The following is a 17,100-nucleotide window of genomic DNA, read 5'->3' on the forward strand; positions in this document are numbered from 1 at the left end:
GGTCGCTGTGCACTCCATTGGTGTTTCGCAAGATTACGTTGACAATCATCAACTTACTTGTCGCATTTTTCTTCTTTGGTCTAGCATTCAAGATATTTTGGCCCGCTTATTTCCTTGAAAACGTGAGAGGCTGGTCTGCTGTTTTTATCTCTTATATCATGGAGTTTCTTAGCTCAATCAAGGGTTGAGCATAAGTAGAGATGGTTTAACAGGTATGCTTGACATGAGGGCTTCGCTGGGTCGTGTTTTTGGGTGGACGGTCTGCTTTGTATTGTTATCCTATTTGGTCTGATTTCCCAAAGGCAGCGATTTCTTATGGGCATATTGTTGATATTTCTGCTAATTAAAATATGATGTCTTGATATCAAGTTGCATTGTGTCGTAACCCTTGAGTCAAAGCCTACAAGACCTCGCACCAAACCCGTAATAAACTCAGGCCTGATGTCGTCATTGTGCGCTCTTCCGAAGAATACCCACAAAACATCATTGATCTTTTTATCTCCACGTGACTTACACCTTATCATATCTGGCTATGCGCCGCTAACCCAAATTAGGACGCGGCTGTCCTGACGATTTCGCCTTGTGCTTCTTTCTCTTCCGGTTTTCTCAAGCTATTCCAGTGCTGCCCCCATTTTCACGCAGCTTTCACCCAACACTAGCCTGACTGTCGCCTAAACTCAACGCTGGCTATTTTAGAGCATGACTGGCGTTATCTTCTAATCAACATTTGTGTACGTGTTTTCTTTTCCGCTTAATAGCCCGCGTTTTCATGATTTTGGACTTAAAACATCTATCGCGGTATCGCGACAAAGGCTCTTGTGTCTTTTCCTTGGCCTGAGAAATATAGCGAGTCGACTGTCACGATTTATCGAAATACTTGGAGCGCTTGCTACGCAGTCATCATCTATAGCTAACATTCATTTCTATTGCGACAAATAGCGAGCTTCTAGCGACTATGAACAACCAAAACCAACATACTATTCCTAGACATTTCGAACGAGAACGTGAAATGGAGGATCACCGACAACGAGCCTTGAATCCCCCAGAGGAGATACCGTCGAGAGAACGCGAACAGGCTGAGCGACAAGGCCGGGAGCAATATCCCCCCGGCCCCACACCTCCCCACCATAGTAATGCCGGGTCATTGCCCATACATCAGCCCGTTGCCTCTCGTCTGCCGGGTGCTATTCATAGCCCGGGCGGACTTCTGGCTGGCCATGGGTCAGCACTTGCTCCTATTCCTCTCGGAGCGCCACCTGGTTCTGGCCCTGCCTCAAACTTTGGAACTCCTATACATGACCAGCAAGGTCGCCCCTTTCAAAACTCAGTAAATGGGCCAGGCCAGCACCAGATGTATCCCCCTATGCCACACAACAACGGACCGATGAACAACGCGCCGATGAATGCGCAAAATATCCCACAACAGCCTGGCCCTGGTTTTACTCCTGGCATGTCTCTACAAGACAACCAACGTGCCATCTCCCAAACACAATTCGGACCTGCTTCTGGAGGACATCCCCCGCCACCTTCTCAAGGACCCGCTATTGCCCAAGGCCAGCAACCAATTTTGAATGATGCCTTGACGTATCTTGACCAAGTGAAGGTTCAGTTTCACGAACAGCCAGATGTCTACAACAGGTTCCTGGACATTATGAAGGATTTTAAGAGCCAAGCGTGAGTTTTTATGAAACCGCACGTCTGGGAATCATATTCTAACCTTCATCTATCTCTAGTATCGATACCCCGGGAGTGATTAATCGCGTCTCTGATTTGTTTGCCGGGCATCCTAACTTGATCCAAGGCTTCAACACTTTTCTTCCTCCCGGTTATCGGATTGAATGTGGCGCAAACAACGACCCTAATACTATTAGAGTCACTACACCTATGGGAACTACCGTGCAATCCATTGCTGGCAAGGGACCTCAGCTCGACAGTAACAATCCGGGTACAAGCCAGCCGTTTTATGGCCAACGTGGTGGGAACTGGCCACCCCAACAGGCACCACAACATAGCATTGAAAGCCCAGAAGCAAGCTTTAGTAATCCTGCTCAAAACGGGGCACCCATGTATGGGCCTGGAAATGTGCAGGGCCCTTCACCATATGACGCTCCTGGCCAGATACGGAACGTTTCTGGCCCGATACAGGGTCTTCCAGGTATCCCACCTGCTGGTGCTCCTGGTCCAAGAAATGTCCATACACCAACTCCTGGAGGCGGGCCTGCACCTCAGAATGGCGCTATCCAGCAACAAAACATGGAAAAGCGTGGCCCAGTGGAATTTAATCATGCTATCAGCTACGTGAATAAGATCAAGGTAAAGATTCTGTTTACAACTACTAGCCAACGTGATGTTTGGGTGCTAATATCTAGTATCTAGAACCGATTCCAAGACCGTCCAGAAATTTACAAGCAATTCCTCGAAATTCTTCAGACTTACCAGCGCGAGTCCAAAGCGATCACCGAGGTGTATGCGCAGGTTACGTCGCTTTTCCACTCGGCGCCAGATCTTCTAGAGGACTTTAAGCAGTTTCTTCCTGAGACCACTGGTCAAACCAAAACTACTCCTGGCCGTTCGGGCGATGACATTCCTGCCGTCACATCTGCTCTCATGCAGACACCGCAACCTAACCGCGACGGCCAAAAGATGCCTCCTCTTGGCAGCTTTGCGCCACCTGCCAGTGCCAGCAAAGATACTAAGAAGCGCCCTAGAATTGATAAGACGTCTGTAGCTCCTACTGCCTCTCCAGCGGAGCCTAGCAGCTCCAATCTTCGGACTACCTCCAACATTCCTACTGGTGTCAAACGTGCCAAGATAGCACACAAAAACGGGACTGATATGATTGAGCCTACCCTTACTCCCTTGATGCCTGAGCCTATTCCCCCTCAGGGCACTCCTTCCTCGAGCCAGGATGATCTTGCATTCTTTGACCGTGTTAAGAAGTACCTCGGCAACAAGTCCACTATGGTTGAGTTTATCAAGCTCTGCAATCTATTTAGCCAGCAGATTATTGACCGGACGACACTGTACCACCGGGGTCTAACTTACCTTCAGGGTAACCCCGAACTTACTACGTCATGGAAGCATTTCCTCGACTTTGAGCCGCAAGATCAATCTGTAGTAAATAGGCCTATGCCACCTACGGATAAGGTATCTCTTAGCAATTGCCGTGGGTATGGTCCTAGTTACCGGCTGCTGCCTAAACGCGAGCGCCTTAAGCCGTGCAGTGGCCGTGACGAGTTGTGCAACTCGGTTCTGAACGATGACTGGGCTTCTCATCCTACTTGGGCTTCTGAAGATTCGGGCTTCGTTGCTCATCGCAAAAATGCCTTCGAGGAAGGCCTACACAGGATCGAAGAGGAGAGACACGACTATGACTTCTATATCAGCGCCAATCTTAAGTGCATCCAGCTTCTGGAACCCATTGCTCAGCAGATGCTAGTCATGAGCCCAAATGAGCAAGATACCTTTCGCATGCCTGCTGCCCTTGCTGGTCAAAGCACTTCTATCTTCAAGCGGGTGTGCAAAAAAATCTACGGCGATCGTGGCATTGAGGTGGTCAACGACCTTTTTAACAACCCCTTTGCGGTTGTGCCCATTGTACTTGCTCGCATGAAGCATAAGGATGAAGAGTGGCGCTTCTCTCAGCGCGAATGGGAGAAGGTGTGGCGCTCGCAGACCGAGGCTATGCACCTGCGTAGTCTTGACCATATGGGAATTTTGGTCAAGCAGAATGACAAGCGCAATTTATCGGCGAAGCATTTGGTTGATTTGATCAAGACTCGACATGAGAACCAGCGCCGCGAGCGCCAGGTCAAGGGCAAGACCTCCCACAACCAGTTCGTTTGGGGCTTTGAAGACAAGGATGTTGTGATGGATTTGTTGCGTCTGATGCTTCTATATATCAGCCATAGTGCACAGCACAGCATCTCAGAAAAGGAAAGGATCTTGGAGTTTTTTGAGTCCTTCGTCCCTGCCATGTTCGACCTTCCTGAGGAGATGGTCCTTGAGCGGATGCCCAAGATTCAGCTAGATTCGTCTGATGAGGAAGAGCACATTCCGTATGCTCTTTCCAATGGCCGCCGGAAAACAGGCAGAAAAGGCGATCTTCTGCGGGGTGTCCTTGATCCTGGCCGGAATAGCAGCCGGTCTCGCGGTCAAAAAGATGGAAGTGTTGCTGGCTCCAAAGAAACTACTCCCGATGCCAACTCTAGTAACGACGAAGAGATGGCCGATTTTTCTGAAGATACCCCGGCCGTCATCGCTCCGCCGCCGTGTGAGTCATGGCTAAACTCAGTGCCCACGCCCGCCCAAGTTGGAAAGGGCGCCGGGGTGCCATCTTTGGACAAAGACTTCAAGGCTGACGGTATGTTTAAACGCCCTTGGTACAACTTCTTCTGCAACCAGACTGTGTATGTGTTTCTCAGCCTTTTCAACACGCTATACACACGTCTGTGTGACGTGAAGAACAGCACGGATAGCGTCAAGCTTTCAATCGCCCGCCTTACGCGACCAAAGCCTGGAAAGGACATTGGATTCATCGAGGAGCGCATTCGTTTTTTCGATGCACAAACTGAGCCCTCTGCCTTCTGGCCACGTACCTTGGAGTTGGTTGAGGACTATATTGCTGGCGAAGTGGATGAGCCAAAGTACCAGGAGATCCTCCGGCATTACTTTATGATTTCTGGCTGGAAACTGTACACCATCCAGGATCTCCTCAAGACGTTGTGTCGTCTAGCTCTCACTAGCACAAGCTCGGATGCCAAGGAAAAGACACCTGAAATTATCGCTCAGTACCTCGCTTCTCGTGACCGAGATGAAACTTCATTTTTGACTGAAATCAATATGCGCAAGTTCGTTGAGAAATGTGTAAAAGATGGAGAGATGTTTGCCTTTAGTTGGGTAAGTTTGAGACTAATTGGCTTTGCTTCGAGTCTATGTATGCCTACTAACATGATTTTTAGTTTCCCGAAACTTCTGTGCTTACCGTTCGCTGGCTGCAGCGGGAGGATACCACCTTTCACATCGATGATATGCAGCTTCAAGAGCGCTGGCAGTACTATGTCTCGGCTTATCTTCGTCCTGGCTATACAGAGGGCGTCAATGTGGGGAAGATGTCCCGTATCGCACTAGTCCGTAACTTCCCTTTCGAAATCGACTTTGCTGGTCCGCCAGACGAGAGTGCGTTGCCGGAATGCGTGCAGGACGAACACAACCTTGGTATTGGCATCTGCATGTCAACGGCGCAGATTGTGTGGAATAGCCCAGGTGTGGAATACTCTATTTATGACCGCCCTGCTGCCGACAAGGAGACATGGGAACAGCGCCTCAAGACCATCGACCATAACTCCCAATACCGTTCCATGAAGTTGAAGAAACTTACAACCAGCAGTGACTGGATTAAAAATGCGACATCAGCCGAGCTCGAGCAAGCCAATGCCCGCTACACAAATCTTGTCCAGAAGGGCCCCCAGGCTGAGGGCGATATTGACATCGTTGCTGATGCTGACGTTACAATTGCTGATGCCGATGCCACTGTGGCCGATACTACGATTGAGGCATAGGTTCATGGGAATCGCCTCAGCGGCAAGATAACGCGTGTTTCTAGGGAGCTGGATGGGGGTTGTATGATATTCAAACTTTTGCTGCAGACGGCTGGGCGCGACAGGACTCGCCTTTTTTTTTTCTCTCTGCTTTCTCTCTTTTATTTTTCCTCTTTTTTTTCTTATATTTTTTCGTTTTCTTATTTTTGCCTGGGCTGTTTTCTTTATTTCGGCTTTTTTTGCTTCTATTGGGCCTCGTCATGAGGGTAATAAATACAAGCTTTGTAAATATTCAGACATCAAGTAATGGACTGCGAGTAGCATTAGGGTATGACCATCCCAACATGCGCTTAGACTTTGACAGAGACACATTACATACTCCGTTGATGCATTTAGGTTCCCGCGTTATCACAGATGTGAATATCTCGCAGTTGGATACCTTCATGTCAGATCTAATCCCATTGATTGGCAAAGTATTCTCGTCTTCACTACAGCTCCCGTCTCTGTAATCATCACCCCTGTGGCGAGTGGATTGCTGGGTGTAGACAAAGGGTGCTTTGGTTACTATCTGGGTCTCATCCGATCAAGCGGGCGATTTGAAATATCATGTAGACATAGCACATGTCTGCTTGACCGCTGCCGCATGATTACTATCTAGATATCTCGGAGCTGACATGTATAAACTAGATAGAGCCACTAAACCAGATCCCGACAGTTTTTGGGATAGCAGTACTCGGCGGTCAATTCTAGTACTCTAACAACAACTCTCGAGTGATCTGACTTCAACACTGAGAACATGAAGTTTAAACGCTGAGCTAACAGTCATGAAAGAACTATCTATGCAATTTAATGTAGAAAACGATTCGGAGCAAATAGAAGAATAAAAAGAAAAATATAAAGTTATCTTGTACTAATCCCTCACTAGATTAATATGCCTAGCCAGATCACATTGGCTGGCCATCATTCCATTGGGAAATACACATTAAAGAGTCGTAATAAAAAGCATTCCTCGTGATTTTGTCAGAACACATGCCTAACTGTGTTAGCGGCAGTAGCTATGCGTCGCCACCTGCAGCATCTATGGTTGTGGCCTTTTGCCTACTTGTTTACTGCAGGTTCTCGATGACAATGGCCGAAGCGCCACCGCCACCGTTGCAGATACCGGCAACACCATACTTGGCCTTCTTTTCACTCAAAACGGTAGTCAGAGTGGTGATGATACGGGCGCCAGAGCAACCCAGCGGGTGACCAATAGCAACTGAGCCACCGAACACATTGACCTTCTCGGCATTCAAGCCCAAAATCTTCATGTTGGCTAGTGCGACGGCAGAGAAGGCTTCGTTGATCTCATAGAAATCAACCTGGTCGGGAGTCAGACCAGCATGCTTGATGGCCTTGGGAATGGCCAGGGCAGGGGCAATGGTGAAACGCTCAGGCTCACGGGCAGCATCGCCCCAGCCAACAATACGAGCAATGGGCTTGAGACCCAGCTCCTTTACCTTGGCCTCCGATACCAGAACTAGAGCAGAAGCACCGTCATTGATGGGAGCAGCGTTGCCAGCAGTGATGGTACCACCATTGGGCTTAAAAGCAGGACGAACAGTCTTGAGCTTGCTCTCGTTCAGATTCTTGACCTCGTCATCTTTGTCAACAACAACATTGGGCTTTCCACGGCCACCGCTGACCTCAACGGGGACGATTTCTTTGGCAAAGACACCAGAGGCAGTGGCTTCTTGGGCCTTCTTGTAAGAGTTGATGGCATACTCATCCTGCTGTTCGCGGCTAAGAGAGTGCTCATCGGCGCAAAGCTCACCGGCTAAGCCCATGTGCTCGTTCTGATAGGCATCGGTCAGGCCGTCCTTCAGGATACCGTCAACTAGAGTCTGGTCGCCGTACTTGGCACCGTTGCGTAGGTTGGGGAGGTAGTGAGGAATGTTGGACATGGACTCGGTACCGCCAGCAACAACAATGTTGGCGTTGCCAGTCATGATGGTCTGGGCGCCTAGGATGACGGCCTTCATGCCAGATGCGCAAACCTTGTTGACAGTGGTGGCAGGGACGGTGTTGGGCAGGCCACCCTTGATAGCACATTGACGGGCGGGAGCCTGGCCCAGACTGTAGTTGAGTGTCAGCGATTGTCCGCTCTGGCCGGAAGGTGGCTAATGATATTCAGCTTTTCCAGAGACTCACCCAGCAGAAATGACATTGCCGAAGAAGATTTCCTCAACAGCCTCGGGCTTCACACCAGCACGCTCAACGGCAGCTAGAAACGAAAATGTCATGTTTAGTATGGGTTATCGATATCGGAGAGAGCACAACGAGCGATGATGCAATGGCGGTGGGGGAATTACCCTTGACAGCAATAGCGCCGAGCTCGGTAGCGGACTTGCTAGCTAGAGAGCTGGACAAGGAAAGAGTAGAAGTTAGCACTTAGTGTTCGAAGAATGGAAAAGCAACGAGATGACAGAATAAGCATCACAGTCTATGAGCATAGAATGGTTGATGCAAAGAGCCCAACTCACCCTAGAAAAGAGCCCACAGGGGTTCTGACGGCTGAGACAATGTAGACGGGAGGAATAGAGGATGCCATTTTGATAGAATGTGAGAAGGCTACAAAGGACGATGATTGGGGCCGGGGGAGGATATCGACAAAGCAGATGAGAAAAGGTGGGCTAAAAAAAAGAGGTAAGGAGAATAGAAGACAGAGAAAAGCAAAGAAAGGGGAGAACTGTCCAGAATATATATACTTTAAGCATGTAGAAATCCTAAGGCCCGTTTGTTCTTTCTTTATTTGATTCAATTTGTTGAGGGCCCTTTTCTTACCTGCCTTCAATGCTTCCCTGTCCTATCGACTAACATACTAGCAGCCAGGTCCTGGCCTGGTGCCACGAGCGTTGAACTGTTTGTTACTGGTGCTACTAGAGTAGACTTGTTGTTCTACTTGTCCTGTAGCAGTAAAGAATGTTCTTTCCATAGAGGGGGCTAGTAACAGCCCCTGCGATCCTCCTTTCTTACTCTGTCTTAGTATTTGTGACCTTTCACAACTTGACTGAACTCCAATGGCATTTCATGTGTAGATGGTACAGCTAAGAGTCACATCTATTTCTTTGTTTCTCAATGTCAAAGGCGGATGCTGCGTGACAGCTTGTGATGTTCACTAGTCAATCACATCACACACACCATGAATGGCCAACCCATTTTTCCTTTTGATTATCACCTCTTGTCGAAGCCATTTAGACTCTACGCAAATGTGGTTATGGCTACATCGCTGTCGCTTCAAGTCTTTCATTCAAACATTTGTAATATCACAAAAAAAAAAGCGGTGAAACATGTCATTAAACACGCCGGCGGAATCCGGATCCGGAGCAAGAAAATATTGACAGGACCCGTCAGAACAGTAACCCTTAAGTCATGGACCTTCACGTGACAATTTTCCACAGCCTCGTAGACCCACAAATTTTCTTGTCGCGATCGCGCATCATGCTGTCCAAGGCTGAGAAAAAGTGAGAGGCAAGCTATCTTCAAGCGCTTTGCTCAACATAATAGGCGACTTCTTTAGCGTGCTACAATTAACACGCACAATGGATGAGCTCTACGACGAGTAAGCCCTTTTTCTCCCTTTCTCAAGAAACACCGGCTCATTTAGCTAATATTACACTTAGATTCGGTAACTTTATTGGCGAGGAAGTCGAGTCCGATGCTGGCTCTGACAACGCTGTCGATGTCAATCAGTATGACTTTGACGATGCGGAGGTTGGCGGTAATGCTGAGGAGGATGTCAACATGGACGGTAATCGGCCCCGAGAGCCAACTTTTCAAAATCACAACAGCTAATACTTGGTGTCTGGCTAGATGAGGGCACTTCGAATGCCGTGATTCTCCACGAAGACAAACAGTACTACCCAACGGCCGAACAAACTTACGGGACCGAAGTCGAGACCCTTGTGCAAGAGGTTGATGCGCAGCCTCTATCCGTTCCAATAGTTGCTCCTGTCCAGCAAAAGAAGTTCACAATCGAAGAAACCGATCTCCCCCCCGTCTATTTTGACCGATCCTTCATGACTGATGTTATGAACTACCCCGACCAAATCCGCAATATTGCCCTAGCCGGACATCTACACCACGGAAAAACAGCCTTTATGGATATGCTGGTTTTAGAAACGCACAACCTAAACGACAAGCTGGACAGACGAGTCGGCAAAGCCCGCGACGAACAACTACGCTACACAGATATCAACATTCTCGAGCAAAGTCGGGGCCTATCTACAAAGGCTTCTCCTATGTCATTTGTTCTACAAGGCACCAAGGGGAAGTCACATGTAATTAACATAATTGATACCCCTGGACATGTAAACTTCGTGGATGAGGTTGCTGCTTCTTTCCGCTTAGTAGATGGTATTTGTCTAGTTGTGGACGTTGTAGAAGGCGTTCAAGTCAACACTGAAAAGATCATCAAGCATGCTGTGCTTGAAGATATTCCTCTTACGCTTATCATCAACAAAATTGACCGACTGATACTCGAGCTGCGCCTCCCGCCAAAGGATGCCTACTTCAAGCTAAAGCTCGTAGTGGAGGAAGTGAATACCATTATAGAAAACACAATTCCTGGGAAGGGCGCATCAAAGAGACTAAGCCCGGAAAAGGGCAATGTTCTCTTCGCTAGTACAAGTCTTGGGTGGTGCTTCACGCTTCAGTCATTTGCTAAGATGTACGCTGATCAATTCGGTGGACTCAACACAGACGATTTCGCGAAACGACTGTGGGGTGATATTTACTTTAATCCCCAAAAGCGTAGCTTCACCAGAAAGCCCGTCGAGGAGGGCGCCATGCGGTCATTCCTCAAGTTTATATTGGAACCTGTGTACAAGATTTTCTCACATTCCATTAGTGATAGCCCGGAGGAGTTAAAGCCTGTCCTCCAATCTCTCGGTATCACACTAAAACCCTTCCAGTATAAGGCTGATGCTAAGGTCCTGCTGAAGCTTGTTTGCGAACAGTTTTTTGGTCCGTCGGGTGGCTTTGTGGATATGGTTGTAAACCACGTACCATCACCTAAGGATGGTGCTGAGAGATATCTACAAAAGTACTATTCTGGTCCTCTAGACTCCAAAATTGCTACATCTATGCTCGCCTGCGACCAAGATGGCCCTCTCGTCATTCATGTTACTAAACTGTTCAATGCACCGGATGCGAAGAGTTTCCTTTCGCTGGGCCGAGTTCTTAGTGGTATCGCCAAGCCCTACCAACAGGTGCGCGTGTTGGGTGAGGGGTACTCGGTAGAGGATGAGGAAGATATGGCGCCAGCCACTATCTCGGATTGCTTCATTGCCGAGACGCGCTACAATATCCCTACTGATGGTGTGCCGGCAGGAAACTGGGTGCTAATGACTGGTGTGGACAATTCGATTGTCAAAACTGCAACTATCGTTGCACCATCATTTGAGGATGATGAGGATGCTTACATCTTCAAGCCCATTTCCCACTTCACCGAGTCCGTGCTCAAGGTCGCCGTTGAGCCCGTCAACCCCTCAGAACTGCCCAAGATGCTGGATGGCCTGCGCAAAATCCAAAAGAGCTACCCTTTGATCACCACCAAGGTGGAGGAGTCTGGCGAGCACATCATAATTGGCACCGGCGAGCTATACATGGACTGTGTGCTCCATGATCTCCGGAGGCTATATGCAGACATGGATATCAAGGTGTCCGATCCCGTGACACGCTTCTGTGAGACGGTAGTGGAACAATCAATGAGCAAGTGCTATGCTATTACACCTAACAAAAAGAACAAGATAACTATGATTGCCGAGCCGCTTGACAAGGGAATTTCTGAGGACATTGAGAATGGGGCTGTCAAGATCCGTGACCCCATCCGCAAAGTTTCCGAGTTCTTCGAAAGCAAATATGGCTGGGATAAGCTTGCAGGCCGTAGCATCTGGGCCTTTGGTCCCGATGACATGGGTCCCAATATCTTGCAGGATGATACACTGCCGTCAGAAGTATGTTTATACCTAGTTTTACTTACCGTTGTTTTCTTCAGCTGAACGCGTGATGTGGTGCTCCACTACCCGATAATAGTTTCAGTATCAGTATACTAACATGCAATGCTACTCTAGGTGGACAGGACCCTGCTCCGCAGCGTCAAAGAGTCAATCAAGCAGGGTTTCAGCTGGGCTACCCGCGAAGGGCCCCTTTGTGAAGAGCGTAAGTCCTGAGCTCTATTAATATATTGCAAACTGCATATTTTTCATCAGCTAACACCCAATTTTATTTCTAGCCATCCGCAACACTAAATTCCGAATCACAGACGTCACTCTTGCGCAGGAGGCCATTTTCCGCGGTGGTGGCCAAGTGATCCCCACAGCTCGCCGTGCTTGCTACTCCTCCTTTTTGATGGCTTCGCCACGACTGATGGAGCCTATGTATGCTGTGTCCGTAACTGCCCCTGAGCACTCAGCTTCCGAGGTGTACATGAGCCTTGCCAAACGCCGCGGTCACGTGTTGTCCGATGGTCCGTTGGCCGGCACACCATTGTACCGTGTCAATGGCTTATTGCCAGTAATTGACAGTTTCGGTTTTGAAACGGACTTGAGGATCATGACGCAGGGGTCGGCCATGGTCAGTCTAGTGTTTGACAGCTGGAATGTGGTACCGGGCGATCCCCTGGATAAAACCATTCAACTACGGCCTTTGCAGCCGGCGAATGCACAAGCTACGGCGAGGGACTTCATCCTCAAGACAAGAAGACGGAAGGGTCTCAGCGAGGATGTTGGGCCCGAAACGTTCCTGGAGCCCGAGTTTTACCAGCAACTCAAGGAGAGTGGTATCTTGGATGAGTCATAGAATCGCATCGCGTAAATAAGGAATTATGTAATTGAAGAGGGCAAATATACAGGCCAATATTGTATCAAAAAGATGGCTATTAGGGAAGGTACGCACACATGCACCTATGCTTCCACCTGCATACGTGATACAAGAGGTTTACATAGACTAAACCTACTCATAACTACATGTTTGACCCGAGAAAGACATAGTTGACGGACTAATCTTTTTTTGAAGTCAAGGCATCCGTCAGTCTGGCCTAAATTCAGCATAGACCTTAGTGAATCGCCTTTATACCCCGAGTTTCTGTTTTGTCTTTGTGTGGGCTTTAATGTCTACAAATCAGCAGCAATGCATGGGACGCGTGTGTGTCTAAGCCTCGCTAGCACTTGGTCAATGTTATATTGTATGTTGGGCAGATATTTTCACTGTGGCCGAAGATGCATGACTAGGCGTTCTCGGGAGGCCGGTTAATGGTGAGTAAATTGAATTCATGAATCCTATTTTTATGATGATTTTATTGTTTGCCTTAGCATACTGTTTCCTGCTATGGCATGGAGTGTAATGTGCCCATCTTCACTATGCGCTTCTCGCGCCATGTAGGCAATGCCTGCCGTTATACACAGGTGACAAGCATGCGGTCAAGCAGATTCTTCAAGTCTTGATTCTCTAAAGCCGCTGCCACCCGCTCCTTATCCGAAAGCTGCTTGTTGACCTGGTCATCTTGGCTGTGTGTATTTTCCTTGGCTTTAACATCGACGCGGTAGTTGGGCGGTAGGGCCTGCTCAAGACGAACGCGCACACCCAGTCCAAGAACCGTAGCCAGCGAGCAGTGCGTGATAGTCGGTGTGATCTCGACGAGCACCTGGACCAGTTGGTGGGGGTTGGCGCGCCGAGATTGGGCAGACGGCGTGATATGGATGTCGGCAATGTTCACGATAGAAAGTTGGCCGAGTGAGAAGGGATGTTCGGGGTCGGAAATGGTAGATATCAGGTCTTGTGAGAGATTGATTGAGAGTTAGTCTAGATTCTGTGGTTATGGTCAAAACGGGGCACGAACCGTATATTTCCTGCTCGTCAATTGGGTCCTCCGACAGGTCATCTTCGTTGGAACCATTGCCACCGGTGGCAGAAAACCACCGAGCATCTGCGTCGCTGCCAGCTAGAGTCTCGCCAGCCAGAGATCTGCCCATATGTGTTGGCCTAGAAAATATTATATCGTCATAGCGACTATCAGGGCCGCTGCGGACTACCTTCGGCTTGTGTCTGGTTGGTAGCTCAGAGGGGTTGAGCACAGTGGGGTTGGCGTTGTCTTTTTCACTGGCCATGGTTGCGGGTGATAGAAGGAGATCGGATTTTTTTTTGGCAGGATAAGGCAGATGTGATGGAAAAATGACGATGAGAGTTGGGATAGAAGAGGGGTACTAGTGACCTGTGATGGTGGGCTCAAAAAGCTTTAGAGGGGGGCTGCATGGTATGGTGCATTACGCCAACTCTTGATATTTATTTTTATTTTTATTTTTATTTTTCTTCTCTTGTGGCCGGCTGACTAGGCACCCCGCATTTTGCTGCACTCTACTAAAGTGGCTGCTAAAGACTGCTAAAAGCCAAGGGCACAGGGCGCTAGGTTAGACGGTTTACAGGGCTTCAGTGCCATGGAGATCTTCTTTCTGGCCCCTGAAAGAACTGGCCTGGGCTTGTATCTCCATGTAAACTAGAACAGCAAACAGAGGCACTTATTCTTAACTGAAATGTGAAATGATTATTTGGACAAAGGCAAATGCAGCATCGGCGTTGTTTCCCAGATAGGTTTAAGAGGAAGCGAGTGCATCTGTAGGTACGGATGAGCGAATGTAGGTACAGAGCAGTGTCAGGGCGGTCTAAGGTGACGTCTTCTTTTTTGTTGGTTCATTCTTTTCTCAGCGTGGCCCATGAGCATGGAGCTGTAGGGCCGTGAAGCCGAAAAATGGCTGTCAGAATAAAAAGGCAGGCTTGTCAGTTTGTCTCAGGGCGAAGCAAGATTTGCATTTCTGCTCACTGACATTTGCTTGGCTTGTCCACACACTTTGGCTCTCTGACTTATCTCTTATTTCTTCTCTTTTTCTCGTTGGCTGCACTAGTCCCAAACTGAGCAAGGACGGCAGAAACGGAGCCTGGAGTGCGCTATACTTGGCGCATGTTCCCTGTAAACAGCGGCATGTTTTAGCGCCTGGAGTCGCTTTTATGAGCCAGCCGTGCAGCTGCTTCACCTGTCAAAACGCAGACACAAGCACAGTGTACAGGACGGCCTGTTCTTTCTCTTCGTCACTTTCCATTGCTTTTAACAAGGATTTATCAAGAAAAAACACTAGAGCCTAGCCTGGTTCTCCTGTATTTAGTTCGCCCCCCTTCTTTCAACTGTGCTCCTATTAGATTTCCCTCACAGATCGCATCCTAACTCAGCCAGGCTAGCCATGTTCTAGATCCAGCTCCAACTCATTCTGCTTGGTTTTTTTGGAGCAGCTTGCGACAAATCCGCAGTAAGTTGGGGCATTCCTTCATCTCTTCTTCTCAGTTGCTTATACTACATCCTCTGATCATGCATGCATCTCCACTTGTAGACGGCCCAACTTCGGTTGTCTTTTTTTGTAGTAGATCTTTTGCCTAATGCTGCTGCGACGAGTAAGCTGGAACCCGAGAAATACTGTATCATCGACATGCAAACTGTGCATGCACCGTGGGCATTGCAGCATCACCATCGCTCTTCGGCGACCAAAAATATTGGGTACTCTACGAGTATGGATAGGGGGTTGGGTTGGCATGAGAGTTATGCGCCAACACTCAGCTCCCCTGTGCCCTTGATTCTTTAGAATGTGTAACTAGCAATAAATTGCTTTGACCAGATCCATGGATTAGTGCAGGATGCGACACAGCCATGAGTCGTTGCTGCCCTCACTATCGCCATCCTAGTCCTGTGCCCTTGTGCCCCATTGTCACTGAATAATGAAGCAAGCCGCCTTGCTCGAGGCTATTGCTATATCATGTGGATATCATGTGCGACGAATTCTGAAGCTTTATCTCTGTTCTCTAACCGCCACACTACGCAGTCTATCTCTTACCCGGGGCTAAACTGTACGTACGTTCTGGATATCCCCTAAGGCCGAGCTTCAGTTTGTGGAACTGCTAAGAACAATGCGTCCATTGTATGAACCTGCATGTTATATCACGTTGCCTTACAAACAGGGTGGGTAAGTGGCGTTTTGGCGTGTTGCTGACAACTTTCGGCTGGCTGCCTCATGTTGATACCCCCCATCAGGTGTCTTTATTCGTGGCAATATGTCGTGTTTATTTGTCCGGGTGTTACGTGGACTTGGTTGACGCCACCACGCTATCGGGGAGTTCTGTTTGAACAAGTCCACCCGCTTTTGTTGTACGTTGGACCTTGTTACGAAACGCTCAACATGCAAGTTCTCAAACGGCCAGGAGTTGGTAGTACTACAACCAGTGCTGCAAGGCAGACTGCAGAGCTCTGCACCCCGCACTGCATTCGCTTTTTCTCATTATTTTTTCTTTCGTCTACCATTGTCGTAGAATGCTATTGTAGTGAGGTACATTATGGCATGGGAACCGACGTGCATACCTACCAAAGTCCCAGGGCATATGCAGGGTCAAGCTCAGCCGACATCAGCCAGCCTCAGCCTGACGGAGATCCATCTGTATATTAGGCTATAGGGCCCCGACGCAGAGTAGCTGTATTTCTATCAGGAGCTCGAGTCTTGGAAGCCGTGCAGATACTGTAGCCGGTGTTATGATCTCTACTGCGTGTTACTTATACGGGAAGGTTGGAGACTGTAACGTTGTGGGAATCCTCTTGCTGCCTGCGCTACGGGATAAAGGGCTTTCGAGTCGTTATTCTAGTTCTCTCGGTGGTGTAGGTGAATGAACCAAGTACGTACAAAGTACGTGTGTCCTAGATAGGGACTAGAAAAGTCCTGGTGCAGGTGCAGACACAATACTAACCTAGGTGGTGACAGGGGACTTGCCAGTAAAAGCCACTCGGCAAGTAGGGACTGCAACTGCCGCACACAATTTCTGGCTTGACTTGAAAACCGAGAAACCGAGGAGGCAAGCAGCAAGCAAGCTTAATGCAGATTCATCCTTTGCCCTTGCCCTCTCCTGAATCTCATTTTTGTTCTTAGCTCTATTGGTGGCGCTTGGAGCACGAGGGATGAAGGTTGTGGGAAGAATAGAGTTCTAGTCGTTCAAGCCAGGAGACAAGATTGTTGAGATTTATTTGAGGAGGGGAAAGGGCGGGGTGGTCTGCAATGTACATGTACACTCGTGATGCCGTATTAGCAACTGCCCAAAAAGATACGACGGAAATTTCTGAGGGGCTGAGTTGAAGACAGAAACTGTCGCTTTATCTGAACGAGGAAGGTGCTGTCCATGTCTACCGCAAGCAAAGGCCACGGTTTTCTTTCGTTTGCCCTCGGCTGGGCGGGATTTTTATCGTGTCTTTTTCTTGGCTTTTCACATTCCTACCAAAAGTCGTCATGGCCTTTTCACATCCCACTCTTTTTCTTTTTTTCTAAATGCTACTAATCCAGCGAACAAAGACGCCTTGTGGTTCTCCACAGTGTCGTTTCTCAAGCTGGAGGCCCTGTTTACGCGGCCTTCACGAGGCATATCGACCTTAACCCGCAGGTATAGAGCTTGGCTATATAGGGGGTGATGTGACATGTGCGATACCTGTATGCTACTG

General features: G+C 48.5%; 4 protein-coding genes across 4 annotated transcripts; 2 read left to right on the forward strand and 2 right to left on the reverse strand.

Annotated features, from left to right (window-relative positions):
* Positions 1-955: 955 nt before the first annotated feature.
* HOO65_010867 (Transcriptional regulatory protein SIN3) lies at positions 956-5,561 on the forward strand (the record flags this gene model as incomplete). Its single annotated transcript, XM_071005267.1, has 4 exons — positions 956-1,674; positions 1,734-2,313; positions 2,377-4,899; positions 4,962-5,561. 4 exons carry the CDS (start codon positions 956-958, stop codon positions 5,559-5,561), a joined length of 4,422 nt encoding a protein of 1,473 aa, XP_070862689.1.
* Positions 5,562-6,646: 1,085 nt separating this feature from the next.
* Positions 6,647-8,130, reverse strand: HOO65_010868 (Acetyl-CoA acetyltransferase; the record flags this gene model as incomplete). Its single annotated transcript, XM_071005797.1, has 4 exons — positions 6,647-7,655; positions 7,731-7,803; positions 7,892-7,941; positions 8,063-8,130. 4 exons carry the CDS (start codon positions 8,128-8,130, stop codon positions 6,647-6,649), a joined length of 1,200 nt encoding a protein of 399 aa, XP_070862690.1.
* A 991-nt stretch (positions 8,131-9,121) lies between these two features.
* Positions 9,122-12,380, forward strand: HOO65_010869 (Pre-mRNA-splicing factor cwf10; the record flags this gene model as incomplete). Its single annotated transcript, XM_071005356.1, has 5 exons — positions 9,122-9,141; positions 9,203-9,330; positions 9,393-11,536; positions 11,654-11,741; positions 11,845-12,380. 5 exons carry the CDS (start codon positions 9,122-9,124, stop codon positions 12,378-12,380), a joined length of 2,916 nt encoding a protein of 971 aa, XP_070862691.1.
* A 595-nt stretch (positions 12,381-12,975) lies between these two features.
* HOO65_010870 (MIP18 family protein YHR122W) lies at positions 12,976-13,687 on the reverse strand (the record flags this gene model as incomplete). Its single annotated transcript, XM_071006145.1, has 2 exons — positions 12,976-13,355; positions 13,420-13,687. The coding sequence occupies 2 exons, from the start codon at positions 13,685-13,687 to the stop codon at positions 12,976-12,978; spliced, it is 648 nt and encodes a 215-aa protein (XP_070862692.1).
* Positions 13,688-17,100: the final 3,413 nt, after the last annotated feature.

This window comes from Ceratocystis lukuohia (genome assembly GCF_044167205.1).
Source record: "Ceratocystis lukuohia strain C4212 chromosome Unknown Supercontig1_pilon, whole genome shotgun sequence".
NCBI lineage: Eukaryota > Fungi > Ascomycota > Sordariomycetes > Microascales > Ceratocystidaceae > Ceratocystis > Ceratocystis lukuohia.